The sequence below is a fragment of the Peromyscus eremicus genome, chromosome 15 (genome assembly GCF_949786415.1).
Source record: "Peromyscus eremicus chromosome 15, PerEre_H2_v1, whole genome shotgun sequence".
NCBI lineage: Eukaryota > Metazoa > Chordata > Mammalia > Rodentia > Cricetidae > Peromyscus > Peromyscus eremicus.
The window spans coordinates 35,407,291-35,430,269 of NC_081431.1; the positions used below are offsets into that span (position 1 = coordinate 35,407,291).

General features: G+C 36.5%; 1 protein-coding gene across 4 annotated transcripts in view; it reads right to left on the reverse strand.

Moving 5' to 3' along the window:
* The window catches only part of Cop1 (COP1 E3 ubiquitin ligase), a 129,632-nt gene that overhangs the window by 101,874 nt on the left and 4,779 nt on the right, over window positions 1-22,979 (reverse strand). The window contains exons 1-6 of one of the 4 annotated variants that reach the window (XM_059281140.1): window positions 19,490-19,549; window positions 13,580-13,680; window positions 13,424-13,466; window positions 8,012-8,076; window positions 7,173-7,292; window positions 4,859-4,927 (exon numbers count right to left, since the gene is read on the reverse strand). In XM_059281140.1, coding sequence (XP_059137123.1) covers window positions 4,859-4,927; window positions 7,173-7,292; window positions 8,012-8,076; window positions 13,424-13,466; window positions 13,580-13,621 — 339 coding nt within the window. In that variant the 5' untranslated portion in view covers window positions 13,622-13,680; window positions 19,490-19,549. Of the gene's footprint in view, window positions 1-4,858; window positions 4,928-7,172; window positions 7,293-7,999; window positions 8,077-13,423; window positions 13,467-13,579; window positions 13,681-19,489; window positions 19,550-22,979 lie in introns of those variants that run through there. The other 3 variants (XM_059281138.1, XM_059281137.1, XM_059281136.1) reach the window with 3 other exon arrangements.

The following is a 22,979-nucleotide window of genomic DNA, read 5'->3' on the forward strand; positions in this document are numbered from 1 at the left end:
CACGTCGAATGATTTCACTTTGAGATCAGCATCAAGACTAGGATGCTCAGCTATCACCACTTCTATTCATCACTGTACCGGATGTCCTAGCCAGCAGAGTAAGACAAGAAAAATAAATAAAAGATATAAGGATCATAGAGAAAGACATTGAATTGTTATTGCAGATTATGGTGTGTACATAGAAAACATAAAAGAATCTATAAATAAGAATTAATGAAAGTCTACTAAGGCTGCTGAGGACTAAAAATATGTAAGTCGGCTGAATTTCTATGTATCAGCAATATTAAAATAAAATTAAAGACAGCACTGAAATCATTAAAATCAAAACAAGATATGAAAGACTGGTAGCTTTTGAAAGTATCAAAAATTTTAAAAATAGTTTAAAGTCTAAAGTGTGTAGAAATATCATGTTCATGGGTTTAAAGGCACAATGCTATAAAGATATATTTTTCCCCATTTTCTATAAAGTCAATGTAATCCCCATAAAAAATCTCAGCAGACTTAACATGGAAATGTATTAGCTGATTCAAATATGTGTAAGAAAAATGCAAAGAGCCATAAATACACAAGAGTGTCTTGAAGAAAAGCAGTCACTTAAGGTTCTAGTATTTAATATGGTACTTCCCAAAGGATAGACAAGTCAAGCATGGGAGCAGAAAAGAGAGCCCAGAGAGGTATATTTATATATATGGACACATAATGAATGAAGGTGAAAAACTTCAGAGTTATGGGAGGAGAAAGGATGGACTTTCAATAAAGAATATTTGGGCAGCTGAGGATTCATGTAAAAAGATCTCTAAATACCACACTAAACAAAAATCTCCAAATAAAGCAAAATTCAAAATGTGAAAGATAATAAAATGAAGTTTCAAGTGAAAGACAGTACAGGAAAACATTTGTATAACCACAGGTAAAGAATCTTTACCTAGCACCAAAACACTTAAAGATCATTTTGATAACTACTAAAGTTAGAAACTTCTGTCTATCAAACAGCACAAATAAGACAACAGAAAACAAGTATCCTGAATGGAAGGAAACATGATCTTTGTGTTGGATAGATCAATATGACTAAGAATTTATATCAAAATAATTTATAAGCATTAAACCACAAAAAATAAGTAAATGGAAAACAAATCTTATATAAGCAGTACTTCAGACGCACATAAAAAATCCACAGAATCAGTAAACATAATACCATGTGCTGAATCTGTTATTCATCAAGGGAAATGCAACTTCAAACTCCAAAGAGATAGCCATACACACCTGGAGGAAAAATTTTTAGTTTCTAAACTAGAAAAAGTCACTGATACCTTCTGTCAAGAATAAAATGCAATATAAACATCCACACAGGTTTGTAGAAGGAATATGCAATCCAAGGAAACATTTTAGCATTCTCTCTTTAATGTGAAGATATACGTACCCCGTGACTTACTGATTCTATTCACACATGTACCTCATACAAGGTAAATACTCTAATATACACATATTATAATACTAGCATTGTTTATAAACAGTCCCAACTGAAAACAACTCAAATGTCCACCAGCAATTATTTTTATGAAAATAATATATAGTTATTCAATGAACACTATGAAATAGAATCAGTTAATGTCTTGGTTAATTTTTTGTCAACCAGAAAAGCTAGAATCATTTGGGAAGAGGGATTCTCAATTGTGTAATTTTCCCTACCAGATTAGCCTGTGGGGGCATTTTCTTTTCTTCTTTTTTTTTTATTTTGCAGTACAATTCAGTTCTACATATCAGCCACGGATTCCCTTGTTCTCCCCCTCCCGCCCCCTCACCTTCCCCCCAGCCCACCCCCCATTCCCACCTCCTCCATGGCAAAGCCTCCCCTGAGGACTGAGATCAACCTGGTAGACTCAGTCCAGGCAGGTCCAGTCCCTTCCTCCCGGGCCGAGCCAAGTGACCCTGCATAGGCCCCAGGTTTCAAACAGCCAACTCATGCAATGAGCACAGGACCCGGTCCCACTACCTGGATGCCTCCCAAACAGATCAAGCCAATCAACTGTCTCACCCATTCAGAGGGCCTGATCCAGTTGGGGACCCCTCAGCCATTGGTTCATAGTTCATGTGTTTCCGTTCGTTTGGCTATTTGTCCCTGTACTTTATCCAATCTTGGTCTCAACAATTCTCGCTCATATAAACCCTCCTCTTTCTACCCTCCTCTTTCTTGCTAATTGGATTCCCAGAGCTCCACCCGGGGCCTAGCCATGGATCTCTGCATCCAGATCCCTCAGTCGCTGGATGGGGTTTCTAGCACCACGATTAGGGTGTTTAGCCATCCCATCACCAGAGTAGGTCAGTTCGGGCTGTCTCTCGACCATTGCCAGCAGTCTGTTGTGGGGGTATCTTTGTGGATTTCTGTGGGCCTCTCTAGCACTTTGCTTCTTCCTATTCTCATGTGGTCTTCATTTACCATGGTCTCCTATTTTTTGTTCTCCCTCTCTGTTGTTGATCCAGCTGGGATCTCCCGCTCCCCCAGGCTCTCTTTCCCTCGCCCCTCGCCCTTCATTACCCCCACTCATGCATTATGTTTAATTAGTAAGGTAGGTAACAAATATGGAAATTAATCAGTTTTATAGAGAATTTTCTACCAGAGGAACAGGGGACAGGGGAGCTCACAGCGTACATACTGCTTTAAAAAAAAAAATCCACATATTAAACATTTTCAGTTTTGCTACTTGTAGTGATTCAAGGATCAGGGCTTCAACATCATCTGGAACTTGCTAGAAATGCACACTATCGGGGCCTAAAGACTCCATTTAAAAAAAGAAAAAAGACTGGACTTTAACAAGATCCTACCATGACTGAATGAACTCAATAGCTTAAGCACTGTGTAGGGCTAGAAAGATGGCAGTTAAAAGCACTTTCTCCTCGCTGGGCAGTGGTGGCTCACGCCTTTAATCCCAGCACTGGGAGGCAGAGGCAGCGGACCTCTGTGATTTCGAGGCCAGCCTGGTCTACAGAGTGAGTTCCAGGAAAGGCTCTAAAGCTACACAGAGAAACCCTGTTTCAAAACAAAACAAAACACACACACACACACACACACACACACACAAAAAAAAAAAAAAAAAAAAAAAAAAACAAGCAAGGGGTTGGGGATTTAGCTCAGTGGTAGAGCACTTGCCTAGCAAGCACAAGACCCTGGGTTCGGTCCTCAGGTCCGGAAAATAAAAATTAAAAAAAGCCGGGCAGTGGTGGCACACACCTTTAATCCCAGCACTCGGGAGGCAGAGCCAGACGGATCTCTGTGAGTTCGAGGCCAGCCTGGGCTACAGCACGAGAGCCAGGAAAGGCACCAAAACTACTCAGAGAAACCCTGTCTCAAAAACCAAACCAAACCAAACAAACAAACAAACAAACAAACAAAAAAGCACTTGCTCCTCTTGCAGAGGACCTGGGTTCAGTTTCTAGCACCTAAGTGGCTCACAACTATCTGTGAAATCAATTCCAGTGAGGTCCATCCTCCTCTTCTGACTTCCTCAAGCACCGAGTACACTTGTGGTTCATTCATATACATGCAGGCAAACACTCATACAAATAAAATAAAAACTTTTTTAACTTTAAAGGAGCACTGTGCTATAAAATAAACAAACGAATAACTGACCAATACCTGCTCTCCCACCAAAACCACCAAGAAACAAGTGAATCTTAAACATGTAATAAACATACTGTTTCTGTTAACATACAAAATAAAATTCCACCAAAGTTAGGATAAAAAAAGTGTAGTCACAAACCATGTAAAGAGCATTTAACTATCCATATCAGCATATTCCAAATCTTATCTTAACAAAGCCAGAAGTTAGTAACAAGACAAGATGAATAACCAAAAGGGAAACCCCTAAGATAATATAAAGTTCTGGGAATATGTAGTTTTATCACAATAAAAACATTATTAATCATTTTTATTTTCAAGTTAACAGCCTAGAACATAGTATTCAGTAGGTTACATATTTTTAATGAGTTAAGGTACCTTTTTAGACAGCTTTTAAAAGTGAAAATGTTAAAAGATTTGAAAAAAAAAAAAAACAGATTTCCGAGGTTTTTTTTATATATTGCCAAGAGCACAGAAGTGATCTTTACATATTATGTATGTGTGTGAAGGGGCTGAGGAAATGTGTGTACTAAATTAGAACATTCTGGTTATAAATCAGTAAGCACAAAACTGTCTTTTAGGTATCCTGCATGACTTAAGACTTTGCAAATAGATTTTAATATTTTTTTCCACATGCATTTTTTTCCATAACAAAAACTGCAACTTTCAAGTCTTATTTAAATTTCCCTGTTTTCTGATGAAAATTCATGATGGTTTCTACTTTCTACTTTTTATAACATTGAGATGAATCATTATGGTAAGTTGGCAGTGCTATACACTGGAGTATTCACCAGGGCCTTATATTGTATATGGCAGGCAAATACTTTACCACTAAACTATATTCCTAGCTATTAAAGTAAGATCCACTGAAAACTGTGTAGCATACCTCCAAAAAGGGATCTTGAAAATACTGAATTGTGCTGGGCACGGTGGCATACACCTTTAATTCCAGCACTCAGGATACTAAGGCAAGCAGATCTCTATGGGTCCAAGGCCAGCCTGGTCAAGAGTTCCAGACCTGCCAGGGCTTCATAGTGAGACCTTGCCTAAAAACCAAAACAAAATAAAAAACAATACAACAACAACAAAAGATATTGTAAGGTTTTTTAAAATAACAAAGCTTAAGAAACCCCCCCCCAAAATTAAATGCTTTTAAATTATAATATTTAAACATATTTCAGCCTAAAAAGCTTATAAACAATGGAACAAGAAATAGCAGAAACTAAACATAAAATAACATACCTCTCTCTTATTTCTCCTTGCAACCTTGAGGAATTCCATAAGGATCTGTAGCTGAGCTGCATGTGATTCCTAGAATATAAAGTTTTATTTTTTCTTAACAAATACAAGCTCACAGTTTTCATTAACAAACTGTATAACCAGTATTACAGATCTACTTAAGTTTGTTTACTACTTCTATCTAATCAGTTTTCCCATCAGCTAATTGCAATTTCAAAAGCCAAGCTACTTTTCGTAAAAAATAACAGAAGAAATTTGTGCTTTGCATGTTAAAAAAACCATGTGTAGGTAATGGCCTCTTTTCCCCAACCAAGCTCTACAACATCAAGGCAAAAATAATAATGGACCTAGCTTAGTTTCTAAACATGAAAATGATTTTCCAGAAAGAATCTTATTTGCTAGGATAAGCATTAATAAATAAAAGCTATTTTATACTTTCAGAAATGTAGGCTGCCACAAGACTGGGCCTACTAATGTTCACAGGTGTGTGTGTGTGGGGGGGGGGGTTGGTGGTGGCTGTGGCCCTGAAGCCTCTGTCCTGTCAGGAGGAAGAGGCTCTCAGTCAACAGAGAAGCTGCCCTTGAGAATATCGCTAAGTAACCCTCCTTTGGAACTGGGTGGAATGGTTTCTTCAATATGAAGCTGGTCTCTATTAAGGGATGAACAGAAATACACTGCCAGGAAAAGTCATGCAATACCTACTCACAAAGATATGAGATTAATATAAACATATTTTGGCAAAGTTTGATAAAAATCAAACCTTTGAAAACACACACACACACACACACACACACACACACACAAATAAAAATAAAAAATATAAAGGAGGATAGTGAGTACTCTAAACTAGTAACTGAAATCAAGATTGTATTGATAAATGACCATTATGACCAGGACATTTGGTGGGTATTCTAAAATGAACTAAGGAATTCCAGATGAGTAGAATAAATATATGTCAAGACCTAAAAACAGAATAATGAAAGATAGTTTATAAACAAATACAATTCTACCATTTTCTTATAGGTTTGAAAGAGAAAATAGAGGTGAACAAAACCTTCATTTACTTGACTAAGCAACAGAATTACGTGAAGCACTATTAAAACAGACTCTTGATCAGGTCTAAAAATTCTGATATTGCTTTTTACAAAAGGTCTGAGAAGAGTGCTCACCATGAACACTACCTTCTAAACAAGACAGACGCTGCACAATAAACTCCCAGCAGCAGTGACTACCTATACAAAACCGCCTGAGACTGAGCCAATCAGCAGTCCTCATAGGAACTCGTAAGGCGCCACCTTCTGGGGGAGACAAAGGTTGCTGAAGGGAGATTCCTATTTCACAGTTAAGTAGATCTGGTAAAACTCCTTTGCTCAAGTAAATAATCCCTCACTCCTGTGCTCCTAGTTAAATGCTGTGGACACACAAAAAGACATCAAAGCAAGAGGGTATTTATTAGAAAGATGGGGTTTGGTGGGGGGAAAAGGAGGTAAGAGAGGATATTGAGGTAGAAAATGATCAAACTACATTATACATATATACATGTATGTATGTATGTATGTATGTATGAAATTATGAAAAATATTTTTTAAAAAGAACAAAACCAAAGAAACAAAAAAGGTACTAGAATATATTTAACAAAGGCCTAGATAATAAAAATGAGTTACTGCTACAGGAGGGAGGAATGACACCTAATTTTCTCCTGAGGCAGAGAAGGAAGATCTGGCTGAGGTAAGTAGGAAGGGATCAATGACTCCACCCACTTCTTTATCTTAATAATTGTGTGTGTGTGTGTGTGTGTGTGTGTGTGTGTGTGTGTGTGTGTGTATCTGCAGTGAGGAGGTCAGAGGACATTTTTTATAGTCAATTCTCTCCTTCCACTATGGGATCCAGGGACAGAATTCAGGTCACCAGGTTTGCATGGCATGGGCTTTTACCCTCTAAGCCATCTTGCCAATCCTCCACCTGCTTCATAAACAGTCTATCAATCCTATGCCCAGCCAGTACTAACCCTGACACCTGATACTCCTAACCCCAGTGCCTCTGCCTCACAATACACAGTGTTAAGTTCTTAGCTTTACATCACTGTTGGCTCAGTGTACAGTTTTGTCAAGTTTGAAAATTTATTACCCTTTATTCATCTGCTTCAGAACTTACAAAATGGGCTAGAGAAATGCCTTTTCACATGTGTTTAGTCTAATTAAAAAAAAAATCAGTTACTGACTACGCCCTATTATTTCCAAACCTTTCTAGGTATTTTTCACTATATAACAAATCACTGTTTAAAACAAAGTATCTTTTAAGTCTAGGCACCACTTACTGCTTCCAGTTGTTTCTTCTTCTGCACTAGTAATTCCAACATGAGGTTGACATTGGCCAAATCAAGGTTATCCTGATCAGTTCCTAGCAAATCTTGAAATATTTGCCACCTATGCCCGTTCTAAAATTAAAAAGAACACAGTAACTTAACAACACTGCTTTAGATTCTAAAACAAACATTGAAGAAGTACTTTCTAATGTGTTTTGTTACATCAGAAGTAAGTTACATACCCATTCTAACTTCTCCCCAATTAGCGAAGCTACAATTTAAACTCTAGCTCTACTTTCAATGAATACAGCTAACAAGAATAAAAGGCACAAGGAAGATAAATATAAGTTGGTATCTCTAGGTATAATAAATCAAAACATTTAGATTTTCAGCCTTGCACATGGTAAAATATTAATTCAAGCACAGCTGTCTCAATAATTTGGGGCAAATCCTTTTAGTTAAGAAACTTTGAGCAGCTTATTCAAAATACCTTGACATATGACATTTTAGATACATTTAAACCCTATCTAAGGTGATACCACCAGGCCCTTCAAATGATAGTCAGTCTGGTAAACTATTACAGATAATACAGTTAAGCAAGTTATTATTTCCTTATTTATTTATTTGAGTACTCTTAAATAATCTTGCTTTAATAAAAGTCAATTCTTTACTAGGTATTAATATCTATATCAACTAAAGACATTAAAATGAATTTAGTAGAAATAAGAGTAAAGGGGCTAAGAATATTGCATAGTTCTACTATATGCAAAGCCCTGGGCTCAATCACCAGCATTATAAAACAAACAAAAATAGAAATAGTAATAAAAGCTGAAACATACGGTGCTACTCACTGAGTGGTCCAATTTGAACCTCTTTTCCTCAAATCTTTGCTTCTGTTTGAGAATGAGCTCATTCACTGAAAACAAAAATAAAAAAAGCACACAAAATTTGTATTCTTGTTATATTTATCTTCTACTTGTTCTGTTCACGTAGATTTTATCTTAATTTTAGAGAATCTCAAATTTAAAGAAATATGAAGGAGAAATTGTTAGCTTTCTATTCTATTTTGAATTAGAAAATTTTTTTCTGTACCTGTTACAGGAATTCTTTATAAGTAATTCTATTACTAAAGGAAATTCTTTATAATGTACACTCCTCTTTTATATGTTTCTTTATAATAATAATATTGGTATCTGGAAAGACATCATTTTTCACTGTGTGAAAACACTTACGTGTGTTCTATGAGACGAGCACTGAAGATTTTTGCTTTGTTTAAACACCATCTCATCCTTCTTAGTAATAAGATTCTTTTTTCAAATCTCAGACTGCCATATAACTTTCAGGGATGCCAAATTTCTCTTCAACCACAGTGTGACTAATCTAAGCCAAACTAGTCACTTTGTGCTCAACCCCTAATTGATACGAAGCCAAAGTCACACAGTTTGATTTTGGTTTTTGAGACAAGGTTCCACTATATAACCAGCCTGACTGGGACTCCTGATGCTCCTACCTCAGCCAGGGTTATTAAGATGCCACCCACAGCCTGGAAACACACACATTCCTAATCAATGAGAGATGTGCTCTCCTTCACATGGGAGAAAAAAAAATTCTCTGTTTCCAGAAAGAGATGGTATCTGAACCTTCTTAAAGCTATTTTGAAGTTCTGGGGTAGCTATGCAAAGGACCAAGGCATATCCTCATGAAAGAAAAAAATTAACATTATCAATGAAGTGCTGAATTAATTAGCTCTGGAAATTCTCTGTAAATGAATACAATTAAACAATGTTTAAGGGACTTTTACTTGTATTTGGGGGGTGTTTTTGTTTTGCTTTTTTTGTTTGTTCTTACAGACAAACATACCGATACCAAAAGAGCTGATAAATGATGCTACAAAACTCTATTAGGATGCAGAAATTACTTGGATGACAAATGTAACAGAGTTGGTATCCAAGATGAAATGCTGACTATGGTCCACTATACAAATAAATCAAAATAGATCCAAATCCACCTTAGGTTTGAAGCTTCAAAACTGAATGAAATGATCCATAGTCTCAAATAACTCAAAATAGCAAAAGACATAAATATGATGTAGTAGTTAGATTATAATGGGATAACCAATACTATCATTGATACAGTCTTACAAAGTACACAGGCCATACAAAGGTCAAATAAGAATGAAGCCAAAATATGCACAAACTCTCCAAATATAAAAATGAATGAAAAAATACAGATAAAAGTGTGTATTGTGCATGTGTGTGACCAACTCATGAAATATCAGAGGATGGTTTTGTGAAGGTTAACAGGGCTAAGAAATAGAAGCAGAATATTAATAAATCGGTATGATTTTAAAAAGTGGGAAACACAAACACTTCACAAAATTATTGCAATCTACAAGAGAATTGAAAATAATACAATGGAGAATGAACAAGTAAAAGTAAACCAGAGTGAGCCCAGAGGGACGACTAAACAGTTAAGAGACTTTGCTTCACTTACAGAAGACCAAATTCAGTCTCCAGCATCCACATAGTAACTATGACCACCAATGCCTTTGTCTGGCCTCTTTGGCACATACTTAGTACACAGAAATATATGGAAACCAAAAGCTCATAAACATATAATAAAAATAAACCAGTCTTTTAAAAAGAATAAACCAGAATCTAATGATTCAGTTACATTAAATTACTAGTATTTGAATAAAAACTGTGACTTAGTTACAATATTGCGTGCTATTACATATCTTAAAGTCTCACATGCCACTGTCTTTGATTTTTGCCAACACTACTACATCAAGTTCTTAAAGGTTAAAATTCTGAAATAGTTATATAAAACGAAGGTTAAAATGAAAAAGAAAATATATGAATTGGTATGAAGTATTATAGCATACAATATTACAGAAAGATTATATTAAAAGAAAAAAAGGAAAAGCAGGCATGGTGGCATAGGTTTATAAACACAGCAGCACTTGGGAGGGTTGGATGGTAAAATTATAAGTTCAAGGACAAACTGAACTGTACGGAAAAGCCCTGTCTCAAACATGTTTAGTAAGGACATAATGTAATTAAGCAAAATCAGCTTTAAACACTGACTCAGAATTTTTGTGTAGATACTGAAAACACTGATTATTTTACCCTTTAAAAACTATACTTTAAAGAAGGTGCCATGCACAACACTGGAGGAGGGAAGCAACTATCAATCTTATGCTACTAGGGACCGTTTGATCTACATTAACAGCCTGTCTGGCAAGACATATCCCACTGATGCAATAGTGGAGCAAGCATTATGGAAGTAACCAACCACTTTCTGATTGGGTTTAATGCCCAATCCACAAAATGAAACCATACCTAGCACCACTGTCAGGCCTACAACCTGTGTGACTGGACAGGTCATACGCCTTAGGGGGGAACCTGCTACTATTATCCTGCTAAATGGACACAGTATTAAACCTAATTGTTATCTAGTAGAAGGGCACACATCTAAAAATATTTGGGCAGCACAAACTGGACTTGATGCACCCAGAAAAGAAAAAACACAAGGCTAGGTTGATAGGGAAGTGCGGGGTGGGTTTGGAAGGAATTGGGAGAAGGGGGAATACGGTTAAAATACAGTGTATGAAATTTTCAAAGGCCTAATAAAAATTACTTTTTAAATTATACCTGAAATAAATAGCAGTTTGGTTGTGAAATAAAAGGACTGATCTTTCTTTTTTTTTTTTTTTTGGATGTATACTTTACTTCTCATAGCATTTCTTTAAAAAATATTTTTTAGTTTTCACTTTAAAATGTGAATAAAGGGAAAGTCTCTTAAAATACAAGCTACATATAATTGACCATTGGTATGTAACTTTTAACCAAGACTTTCATATTAGTCTTTCATATCTCTAATCTAATCAGTTCTCAGAAAAATGACTCTCTCTCTCTCTCTCTCTCTCTCTCTCTATATATATATATATATATATATATATATAAAGTCTATATTACTTTACCTAAGATACTCAATCTGTTTGTGTCTCAGTGTCATCATCTAAGAACAAGCATAATAATACTGTATCTCATAAGATTACCACGAAGACTCAATTAAGCCATCTTCATAAAGTATGTAACATAGTGCCTAACAGGAGCTCTGACTGCCTAAGTGTGAGTGTATGTATGGGAGAGATGGACAGACAAATGGGAAGAGGAGGAGGGGATAGGGAGAGAGGAAGGAGAGGATGAGAAGCAGGGAGGGAGGGAAGAAAGCGAGGAGAAGGAGAAGAGAGTATTTGTGTGTGTAAGAGAGAGCTGCAGAGTCTCCCTGTGCAGCCTGAGCTTAGAACCAAATTAAAAATCACCCCACTTTATCCTCTGAAATGCTGGGAGATTACAGGTGTTCATCACCATACAGGTCTAAATATACATTTTAAAGGTTGCAAATAGAGGTAGATTGTTAACAAGACTAAGAAAAGTTAAATTACATATTTTATAAACACAGAAACCCACATACATGAGGGGTGGGTAGAAAGTGGGGACAAAGTAAAGCCTAAGCCCTGAAATTGGGGGTTGTACTTGAAGACTCAGGGAAGGAAAAAAAAGGAACTCTGAGTATACTGAGGGGTTTTCTCAGAATTTCTTTCCTTTTCAAGTCTAAGTAATATTCTACTTTGTATTTTATCCATTGCATTTTATCCACTGAGCGCTCCATAGTTCCATCTCCTGGCCTGTGAATAATGATACTCTGAATGTGCATATACAAATACTTCTACAGAACTCTGCTTCCAATTCTTCTTGGTATCCATTTACAGAAAATTGTTGGATTATGAAAATTTTGTTTCGTTTTCAGAAAACACCATACATATTCCACTACAAACATTACACACACAGCTTCACACACAGCTTCTCCAGGTCTTTGCAATCCTTACTAGCAGCCACCCTAATGAGTACATAACCTGTGTTTTTTGAGTTCCCTTTTTCATATTCTTTAGGTTGCTGTTTTCCTTTCGCTGATTTTATACCTTAAAAAATAGAAGTCAGCCGGGCGGTGGTGGCGCACGCCTTTAATCCCAGCACTCGGGAGGCAGAGCCAGGCGGATCTCTGTGAGTTTGAGGCCAGCCGGGACTACAGAGTGAGTTCTAGGACAGGCGCAAAACTACACAGAGAAACCCTTTCTCGGCGGGGGGGGGGGGGGGGGGGGGGACGGGACACACACCGAAAACAAAAAATAGAAGTCAAGAACCAGGTCTAGATTTCCACAGGGTAAAGTAGGTGGGGAAGGACGGGGAGCTGCCTACTCTCTCCAGGCATGTCACTCTGCTAGTATCTCCACAGGGTCAGCAACATGCACATCTCTACACCAGACATCATTTTGGTTTCTTACAAAGGCTTCATTAAGTTGCAGGAACTGATTAAATCAGTGGTCACTGGGCATCAACTCACCCTTCAGTTCCTCTCATCTCCTCGTTGTTGAAGGTGGGCTGAAGTTACAAACCTCTACAAAGTAATTAGCCCCCTAAACAACCTAGAATCTCCCAGACACCAGACAACTCTCTTTACTTGTTTTTCACAGGAAGTAGAACATTCTACTTGGAACTAGTCGTTCTAATGAATTATTTATGTTTATTATTGGCATATAAGATTAGTCTTAGTATTTCTGCTGTGTTCTAATAGTCCTTATTTCCTTAATTTGTACTGAAGTTGGGTCTGTAATTTTATGTTAAGAAATTCAGTGTGTAAAACTAATAATAACTTATTTTAAGATAGGGTCTGCCTGGACCACACAGGATCTTTCTCTGTTAGCCTCCCAAGTGCTGGGTATGAACACATGCCACCACATCCAACTAAAACCACTAATTTCTGAATTCACAATTAGCACCTAACAACATTTACTCCGAGTTTTTACCACTTATAGTTAAAATTATACTACAGTTCTTACATTTCCCTATCAAATTCTGTATTTATATCCTCCTCCAATTGGGAGGTGACCTTTCCAGTTCATATACTCTATACCCAGGAATCTCCATACTCAATTTTTTCTTCTCCTATCAGTCAACACTGAACAAGCACATGTTCTCTCTCCCCACAAACCTTTCCTTTGTTACTTCTCACTGATAAACTGTCAGGAAAAACATAGAAACACATAATAAATTCTACATACAGAAACATAAAAAGGTTCTAGACCTCTGGCAATCTCTTGAAACCTAACATTCTGTCCAAACATGTGCACAAAACTCTAAAGGGTATGTTGGGGTTTGCTTTTATGAAACTGAAAAATAACAAGAAATGGTACTAACCATGTATAGAGTCTATGCCATAGCCCAAGAAGATGAAAGCACCCTGGTGAGTAACAGAGAAAAACTTGCTTACTTCTGAGTTGGGATTTCTGAATAAACTATTATTAGCATATATTTTGTGGAAAAAGTATAATAAAAATAATTTCAAAGACTCACCCAAGAAATTAGGATAGAGATGGTCAATATTGTCCACAACATAATTACACTTGGGACATCTATTATTATTGTCCTCCAAACTCTGATGAATACACTTGTAGCTATCAGCATGGGGAGAAAAAATAAAAACACAAACTTAATTAAAACAATGAAGAAATTAAGAAACTGGTCACAAAACACTGTTTATTAGTATTCTCACTTTCAATGTAACTAATATAGCCAACTTACTCCCATTTATATCTTTTTATAACAAAATACATAAAGCATTTATTGGCTGAACAATATATAAACTATTTCAAAATAAACTAAAAAACTCTTACATGTAGCATAAAATACAAATAAGGACTATGTTTTAGGTTATATGTTTTATTGTATCCTAGGAAAGCAAATGCCTATGGTCTAATTAATCTTGGGAGTACTGATATCCTCATATTACACACAGAGCTCAAACAAACAAAAATTCTACTTAAGCAAAGATGAAAATCTAGTCAAGAAGAATAAGAAAATCATCACCTTCACTACATAACAAAATAGTTATATTCACTTCACAAGAACAAAAAAGTGATTCAAAATTATATGTTAATTTTTACTAACAGGAATGGAAAAATAAAACTGTCATACTCCAGAAAACATAACCATAAATAGCTGAAGGAAACGCAACCAGTACAACTTTCCTAAAAGGTACATGCAGGAAAAACCTTAAGGTTTTATATTCCTTTTTTTAAATTTATTTTATTTATAGGGATTTATCATCAGGAAACATATATGCTATTCAATGAAGAGTTATCCAGCAGCATCATAATAGCAAACTATAACAGAAAAACCTAAACTACACATACAAATTGACTAAATCTGCAATTATCAACTCAATACAATGGTATAGTGGCAATAAAAATCACATTTTACTTGTACATATCATATATTATTTATGAGTAAGTTATTATAAATAAACTGTGACTTATATATAAAATGTATTTCATATATACTAAAGAAAATATCTTTCTTATATATTTGTGGTGCACTACTTTTTAAGAAATGCTAATTTTGCCGGGCGGTGGTGGCGCACACCTTTAATCCCAGCACTCGGGAGGCAGAGCCAGGCGGATCTCTGTGAGTTCGAGGCCAGCCTGGGCTACCAAGTGAGTTCCAGGAAAAGGCGCAAAGCTACACAGAGAAACCCTGTCTCGAAAAACCAAAAAAAAAAAAAAAAAAAAGAAATGCTAATTTTATTAGTACTCTATGTGTGTGATGGTGGGAGGCATATATGATGGATCAGAAGACAACTTTGTGGAGTAGGTTCGTTCCTTCCATCTTTACATGGCTTCTGGAGATCAAACTCAGGTTGACAGACTTGCATAACAAAACATAATTCGCACACTGAACCATCGTACTGTTTCAACGATAGACCTTTTATAACTGTGTATTACCTTGCAAAAATAAATATTCTTAAATATTGTTCAACCTTATCAAGAAAATATCAAAAACATATCACTAACATATTTGTACATTTTAAATAAACTAAAAACACATTTACAGAGCTAGTTAACAGTATTTCTGTCTGTGAGAAATACTTGTTTTTAACTCAAATTTCTATAGTAAGTACATATTGCTCTGACAATCAGAAAAGAATGAATTTCTAAGAAATGAGAAAGGTATTTAATTAAAAAACATTTCTAAAAAGAAGACACAGCTTTTCTTCTGTCCCGATTATTAGCTATTTACTTCCCTTTTATAAACTGAAGCTGCTTTTCTCATCTTGCTCCCTTCCATTCATCAAGTTTTACTGTTCTCCTCGTCTACCACCTTCACTTCACATGGGTTACTCTTAAGACAAGCAACAACAGGAACTCTCTTTAGCATAGCACAGAGGCCTAAAGCTGGAGTAATTGTCTATCCATAATAAATGCAGAGTCCAGTATCTACTAAACAAATGATAGGAACACTGTTCTAGAAACACTATCATCACCTCCTACAACAACAGCAAGACTATAATTACCATATTACAAGATATGCTCCAAATCTATTATACTTCCTATTTGGATAAACCAACAAAGGAAATAACATTGAATGTTTTTGTTTTCATTTTCTAAGACACATGATGAGGTATACAAATACAACAGACGAAGAACTCAATGTGGAAAAAGTCTTAGAGAAAAAGATGAATTATTGTTATAAGAAATAAATGTAAGAAGACTTAAGCTTTTATTAATAAATTCAAATAAAGCCAGTTATGAAGAAGGAACCTGAGGGAGGGTGTAAAGATGAGCAGAATTGACAGTAAAAAGAGAATATTTTAGATGTTTCTGGTTTTAAAAAAATTACGGAATAATGCCACAAAAACAACCTACAGCACTGGTTCTCAACTGCAGCGCTGTGACCCCCTCGGATCACATACTGGAGATCCTACATATCAGATATTTATGATTCATATTGTAGCAAAATTAGTTGTGAAGTAGCAATGAAATAACGCTATGGTTGGGGGTCCCCACACCATGAGGAACTTATTAAAGGGCGCATTAGGAAGGTTGAGAAGCGCTGCTCTAAAGGCTGATGACATAGCTAATAGTAGAATGCTTGTGTAACGCTTGCAGAATGCTTGTGTAACATTTGCAAAGCCCTGGTGAACAAATCCCAACAGCACAAAAGTAAGTAAATAAAAACTAAATGAAACAGAACAAGTTATAAAATCAGAAAGCTTGTCAGTATATTCAAAATTATTATACTATTAGAAAATGTGTCAATTTCTGTGACATCAACTATATTCCATCTCAATTGGCTGATTTCCATACTTTCCCTTCAAGAAAGAAAAAAAAAGGCCTGTGACAGAGCCAAAAGGAACTGTCCTTGCTAATGAAAGTGCAACTGACTTTTCATATTGGACTTGAAAATATCAATCTATACTAAAAAAATTAAGGTGCAACAACTTATATACCACTATATAAAATTTAACTTTAGGTGACCATCAACCCTCTTCTAACTCATTAAAGGCAAATATGTGTTTTGCTTTTCTCTGTATCTTTAAAGTCTAGTATGACACCTTGAGTTGGAAATCAATACATGCTGAATGCATGAAGGAATAGATGTAACAAAGAAGGTAACATACATTCTGCTGCTTTATGTGCTACATAAAAAGTCATATGGAAATCTACTAATTTGCAAGCTAATAAAAATTATAGTTTAATTTTTTTTTTAGTTTTTCAAGACAGGGTTTCTCTTTGGAGCCTGTCCTGGAACTCACTCTGTAGCCCAGGCTGGCCTCGAACTCACAGAGATCCGCCTACCTCTGCCTCCCGAGTGCTGGGATTAAAGGCATGCCCCACCACCGCCTGGCTATTTTTTAAAAATCTACATGAATGGATAATGCTGTTGAGGGATATTTGATCACACTGTGAACCCTGAGTTAGCATTTGTGTTAATTAAATAAAATTAACCTTGGGTCAGGAGGCTGAGTTAGCAACTAGTTGACAGAAAGTAATTATAGAGCATCAGAAAGCATCTGGAAGAGATAAAGAGACACACTGAAGTAGTAGGAAAGGATTTTTTGAGTGGCATGGCTTTTTTTGTTTTGGTAAAGCAGAAGAACATGCTTTTGGGGAGACCATCAGCAAGGACAGACGGTTAGCTAGTTGCTACTCGACCTCTTTGAGCTAGCAGGTTTTCAGCCTAGACTTTGAATCTGGAGTCTTATTTATAAATAGAACAAAAGAGATTTATTTAGTTAAAGCTACCTTTAGCAGCAAGAACAGAGCCTGCAGGAACAGAATTCCCGCCAGGCCTGGCAGTGCTGCCAGAGAAGCAGGCCGGTAACTGAGGAATTGCACTTGCTGGTTGAAATAGCAACCACTGTGCTAAGATAAAACAACATAATGCTGCTCCCAGAAGCCATAGGTTATTAAACAAAAATCTGGCTGCCACCTCTACATGAGTAATTAGTGAGGAAGGTACCCAAAGGCACCCAAGAGAATGGAGACTGATGCCACATTGTCTACCATACTAGATTAAGATCCTGCTGCTGAAAAATACTATACACTTAAGTCAAATGACAGAGAAATCAAGCAGGAATTGTGCTAGAATTTTCTCCATTCTCACTAACATTTATAGTAGTGGAAGGCATTATGCAGACTTCTGGGGTAGAAAAGTCACAAGAGTCTTTCTTACCCACCCGTGAACCTTGCAAGCTACAATAACAACCTCCCAGGCAAGATGTACCCGTATGTGCCAATAGTAGCATATCTGTTATGGGGTTGACCAATTGTTTTCTGATTGGGTTTTAGGCCTGCTGCACAGTATGAATTCATGCTGAGCACTACAAATCTGGTCAAAAGCCCATAGCTGGGGAGTATACTGGACTGAGGAGGGAACCTACTACCGTTGTTCTGCTATATGGACATGATATCAAAATGCTTTCTAAATAATTGTTTGTGACCGTATAGTAGTGCTTCTCTCAACTTTGGTCAAAGAAGTTTTTTTTTTTTGTTTTTTTTCGTTTTTGTTTTTTGTAGTGGGCTACAGTTAACCAAAGACTTATAACTGGTCAAAGTGCTAAAAATAAGTAATTTTTGAATGGTCAGCCATAAAAAGGACATGTTTAATGCTCCTCACCACAATCTTAAGGAACATGGAAAAAGAGAGAGCAGAGATGGGAAAGCAAGAGTACTGTGAAATGCTGTCTTTTGGAAGACACAACTTTTGCACCACAGATCTTACAACAGCATGGCTACCTATACATGATCTCCAAAAGATTGGGCCCATCAATAAACCATCATGGATGGGAGAGGGACACCTAAGTCGCTAAGTTTTTTCCAGGAACTATAGGCAATTAATGGTTGCCAGGGGTGAGACACAGATCATATTCATCAGTGTTATAGCCACTGGTAAGCTGTCCTTGCTTAAGTAAATAACCACCTGCCCATGTTCATTCAGGCACCCCTTATTAAATGCAGTGGGGCCACAAAACAAACAAAGACATGAACCTAAGAAAAGGACTAGTGGGGATGAGGAGGGTTGGTAGGAACAAGAGCGAGGTAAAAGGAGAGTGTAATCATAACATATACATGTATGAAATTTTCATATAATCAAATTAATCAACAAAAATGAAAAACAAAATATGAGAGTAGGAGGAGGACTTTTTAGAAGAAGAGATTTGGTGGGAAGGAAGGGGATAAAAGTATAATGAAATGAACTGACCCTCTGAAACTGTAAGCCAGCCACTCCAATTAAATGTTTTTCCTTTATAAGAGTTGCCATGGTCATGGTATCTCTTCACAGCAATAAAAACCCTAACTAAAACATGATCTAAGTATATATGATATGGGTTATCTAGAACTGGCAAACCCACACAAACAGAAAGTAGATAGTTGCTTTTGGTAACTGCAGACATTGTTTTAAAAGGTTCAGTTTTGCCAAAAGAACAAATCCTAGAGACTATACAACAATGAACATAGCACAACGTAAACTGTATGTATCAAGATAGGTAAGACTGTAAATTCTATGCCACTTTACAATTAAAAACTTAAATACATTAATATAACACATGTAGTCTAAAGACAATCTGTGTGTGAAGTGTTAACAAAGAGAGTATGGAGCCTTTTAGTCTACTCCATCCTTTTCCTATGTTTGTGTCCACCTGTTCTCTGGGTCCTCCCACCTTACTCCCAAGTGAATAACTGGTATCTCATGCTTAATGACTGATTACCCACCTTGATTTTCTAAAACAACACTGTTTCTGCCAACAGGTAATAAACACAAGATCTTAAAGCCTGTATTTCACAGAAGTCATGTACTAAACAAATTTTATATCTTGAACTGTCAAACCTATAAAGACCTATCAGTTGAAGAAACAATCTAAAATTAGTTTAAGGAGCATAATTTTTTGTCAGTTGCACTTATATTGAATGAATATCATCTTACCAAAAGCTGTGGCCACATTTTGTCATGTATGCCTCCTCAATCATATCAAAGCAGATGGGGCTACAAAAAAAAAAAGAGAAAAATCATCACAATAAATGTTGTTAAGGCAGAGTACTACACACTGGAAAGGGCTAGTGACAAAGTCAATCAAATCAAATTTAATATATGGCTAAGAGTTAAGTATTCGAATTTGTCAACAGAAATTTACAGGACTATTAGTAAAAGTAACATATTCAAGCTGACCCAAAGAGCAGTAAATTCTAAAATAAGTGCAGTGAATACACTTAAATTACTCAAATATTAACCCAGCTCATATATGATGTCCTGATGTTAAGAGTTAAATTTCAATTCTAATTCTCCTCTTATTTTTCTATAGAATATCAAAATAAGCCGGGCGGTGGTGGCTCACGCCTTTAATCCCAGCACTGGCAGAGCCAGGTGGATCTCTGTGAGTTCAAGGCCAGCCTGGGCTACCAAGTGAGACCTAGGAAAAGGCGCAAAGCTACACAGAGAAACCCTGTCTCGAAAAAACCAAAAAAAAAAAAAAAAAAAAAAAAAAAAATCAAAATAACACTCAAAGTCCCAGCATTCTTTGCACTTAAGATTGGCCATAAAGATTAATGGATATAGGGTTATAGTTAGGTAGAACAAGTTACCTGAATGGTCTGAATCATAATATGATAACTATAGTTAACAAAAAGAAGTTAAACATTTTTAATTGCCTAGGACAGGGTATTTTCATTGTTCCTACCACAACGAAATGATAAATGCCCAAGGAGAAAGACATGGCAAATTGTCTGAATCCAATCATTACATATTATACACATGTACTGAAAAGATGCACTTAAGTATACAAAATAACTATGTGTCAACTAAAATGAAAAATAAAGGGTGTTGGAGTAGCACAGTTGGCAAAACATTTGCTTTACAAGTAAGAAGACCTGAGTTCCATTCTAAAATCCATGTAATATGTGTGATTTGTAATCCAGAGCCAGGGAGGCAGAGACAGAATGCCTGGGGCTCCCTGGATGGCTGGTCTAGTCCAACTGGTGAGCTCCCAGACAATGAGACTATTTCAAATAAGGTGAACAATAAGGTGAACAACAATCCTAAAGATGACACTCAGTCCTCTGGTGTGCTCCTGCGCTCGCGCTCGCTCTCTCTCTCTCTCTCTCTCTCTCTCTCTCTCTCTCTCACACACACACACACACACACACACACACACACACACACACACCAAAACAAAACAAAAACCACCCCTACCTTTAGAAAAGTCCCTAGGGAAAATATATTTTCAATTGTTATCTTCTTTTATTGTGTAGCTATGTCCACCCACACTGATTTTGGACATAGTCTCATACACACTAGGCACTCACATGATTTAAGATACATCCCCAGCCAAAACAGAATTTTATTACATTTCTCTCTTTAGACTTACACTAATTTTGTCTTACATCACATATGTGAATTATACATAAAAATCAAATCAGGGGCTCTTACAAACGCTTATGTTTTAGTATTTAACTTTACTGATTTAACTTTTTTGGGTGGTGTGTAGCATATGCACATGTGCATGTTTATATGTGTGTATGCTAGCCCATGTGGATGAGTGTATGAGAGGTGAATGTTGGGATGTCTTCTTCAATAACTTAACCTTTTGGACAGAGAAAGGAGGAGAGTGGAAGAGTGGTCTCTCAATGAACTATGAGTGCAATGTTACTGCTACATTGGCTGTGAACCTCCAAATTCATCTGTCTCCAGCCCTAGTGCTGAGGTTACAGGTGTGCATACTGTAAGTTTTTATGAGGATACAAACTCAGGTCCTTCTGCATAGTCAGCAAGTACTTTACCTACTAAACTACTCCCCAGTTTGAATTAACTTTTTTGTTTGTTTGTTTGTTTGTTTGTTTTTGTTTTTGAGACAGGGTCTTTATATAGCCCTGGCTAGCCTGAAACTCAATATGCAGATCAGGATAGCATTGGAACTCACAGAGATATGCATGTCTCCTCCCAAGAGCTGGGATTAAAAGATGTGCACCCAGCTAAAATTTATTTTATCTGTGTGTGTAGGTCCCATGCCACAAGTGCAGGTTAGAGAATTTTCAGCAAATGGTTCTCTTTCTGCTAAGGGTTCCAGAACAGTGTTCAGATTGGCTTGTGCAGCAACTGTTTTTATCCATCTCCTGCGCCACTGCACAGGCTTCTGAAGTAGCCTGTCACTGATAGCCAATTTTTTGCCACACAATAATATCCAGTACTTTAGTGATGCCGCATTTATTAAAAAGAATTAATAATAGAACCAAACACCATTGTCACTATGATCTTATGCCAGATTTAAATTCAGCCATGTATCCTACAACTGACTTCAACTATGGAATTTTGCTGAACATGTCTAATTTTCTACATCTCAGCATCTCCTCATTTCTACAATTAGCTCATAAAGAATGAAACAATTAATTCAAAATTATCTCAAGGAGATTTTCTTTCATTTTGCCAAAACCTACATCGAGGCAGGTATCTTTTGTTTTGTTTTTGTTTGTTTTATTTTGCTTTGGTTTTGTTTTTATTTTTTTATTTTTTTTGTTTGTTTGTTTTTCCCCCGAGACAGGGTTTCTTTGTGTAACAGCCCTGGCTGTCCTGGAACTCGTTTTGTAGACTAGGCTGGCCTTGAACTCACAGAGACCTGCTTGCCCCGGCCTCCAGAGTGCTGGGATTAAAGGAGGGCAGGCATGAAATGATAGCTACATCCAATTACCATTGTTATGGTACCGTCAACTCTAACATACAAATCAAACGTTTAAAAATGTCAAAAGATAAAACAAGTGAAAGAAAGTTAAATTTATACTCAGAGAAACATAATCAAGTATAGTTTACTTGCATTTGAGGTCAATATTTAACTGGGGAGAACTTTCCTTTGACCATATTACTCAGAAAACTGGATTAAAAAACTGCTTTTTAACACTGAACACTAGTCAGCACAAGACTGACACCCTTGAGAGAAGAGAAACAAATGAATATATTCTTATTTTTTGTGGACCCAGTTTATTGTGGACTCACTCTTTGCCTGAAAACATTTTGTATGCTGTCATAACAGGAGCAGAGCAACTAATTGAGCACTTCAGGAAGCACAAAAGGGACATCAGAGAGAAAGGAACTACAAGGAGAACAACTCTGGAACAGCCACATAAGCTTCTCCCCTTTGTTACTGAGTAATTGTGACTGTACTCCCATGGTCCAAGTGCACAAGATCAGGAATAAAATGATGAGGGAGCCATTATTCAAACCCTAGGCATTTAACAGGGATCCTAGAAGGGTTATAATTTTTAAGTTTTAAAGGTTAAGTAAGACATAAATTTTAAGTTTAAAAATTAAGAAAAAAATATGAACTAGTTTATTTTTTCTTATTCTAAAGAACTCCCTTTTGGGACTGGAGAGATGGGGCTCAGAGGTTAAGAGCACCGACTGCTCTTCCAGGGGTCCTGAGTTCAAT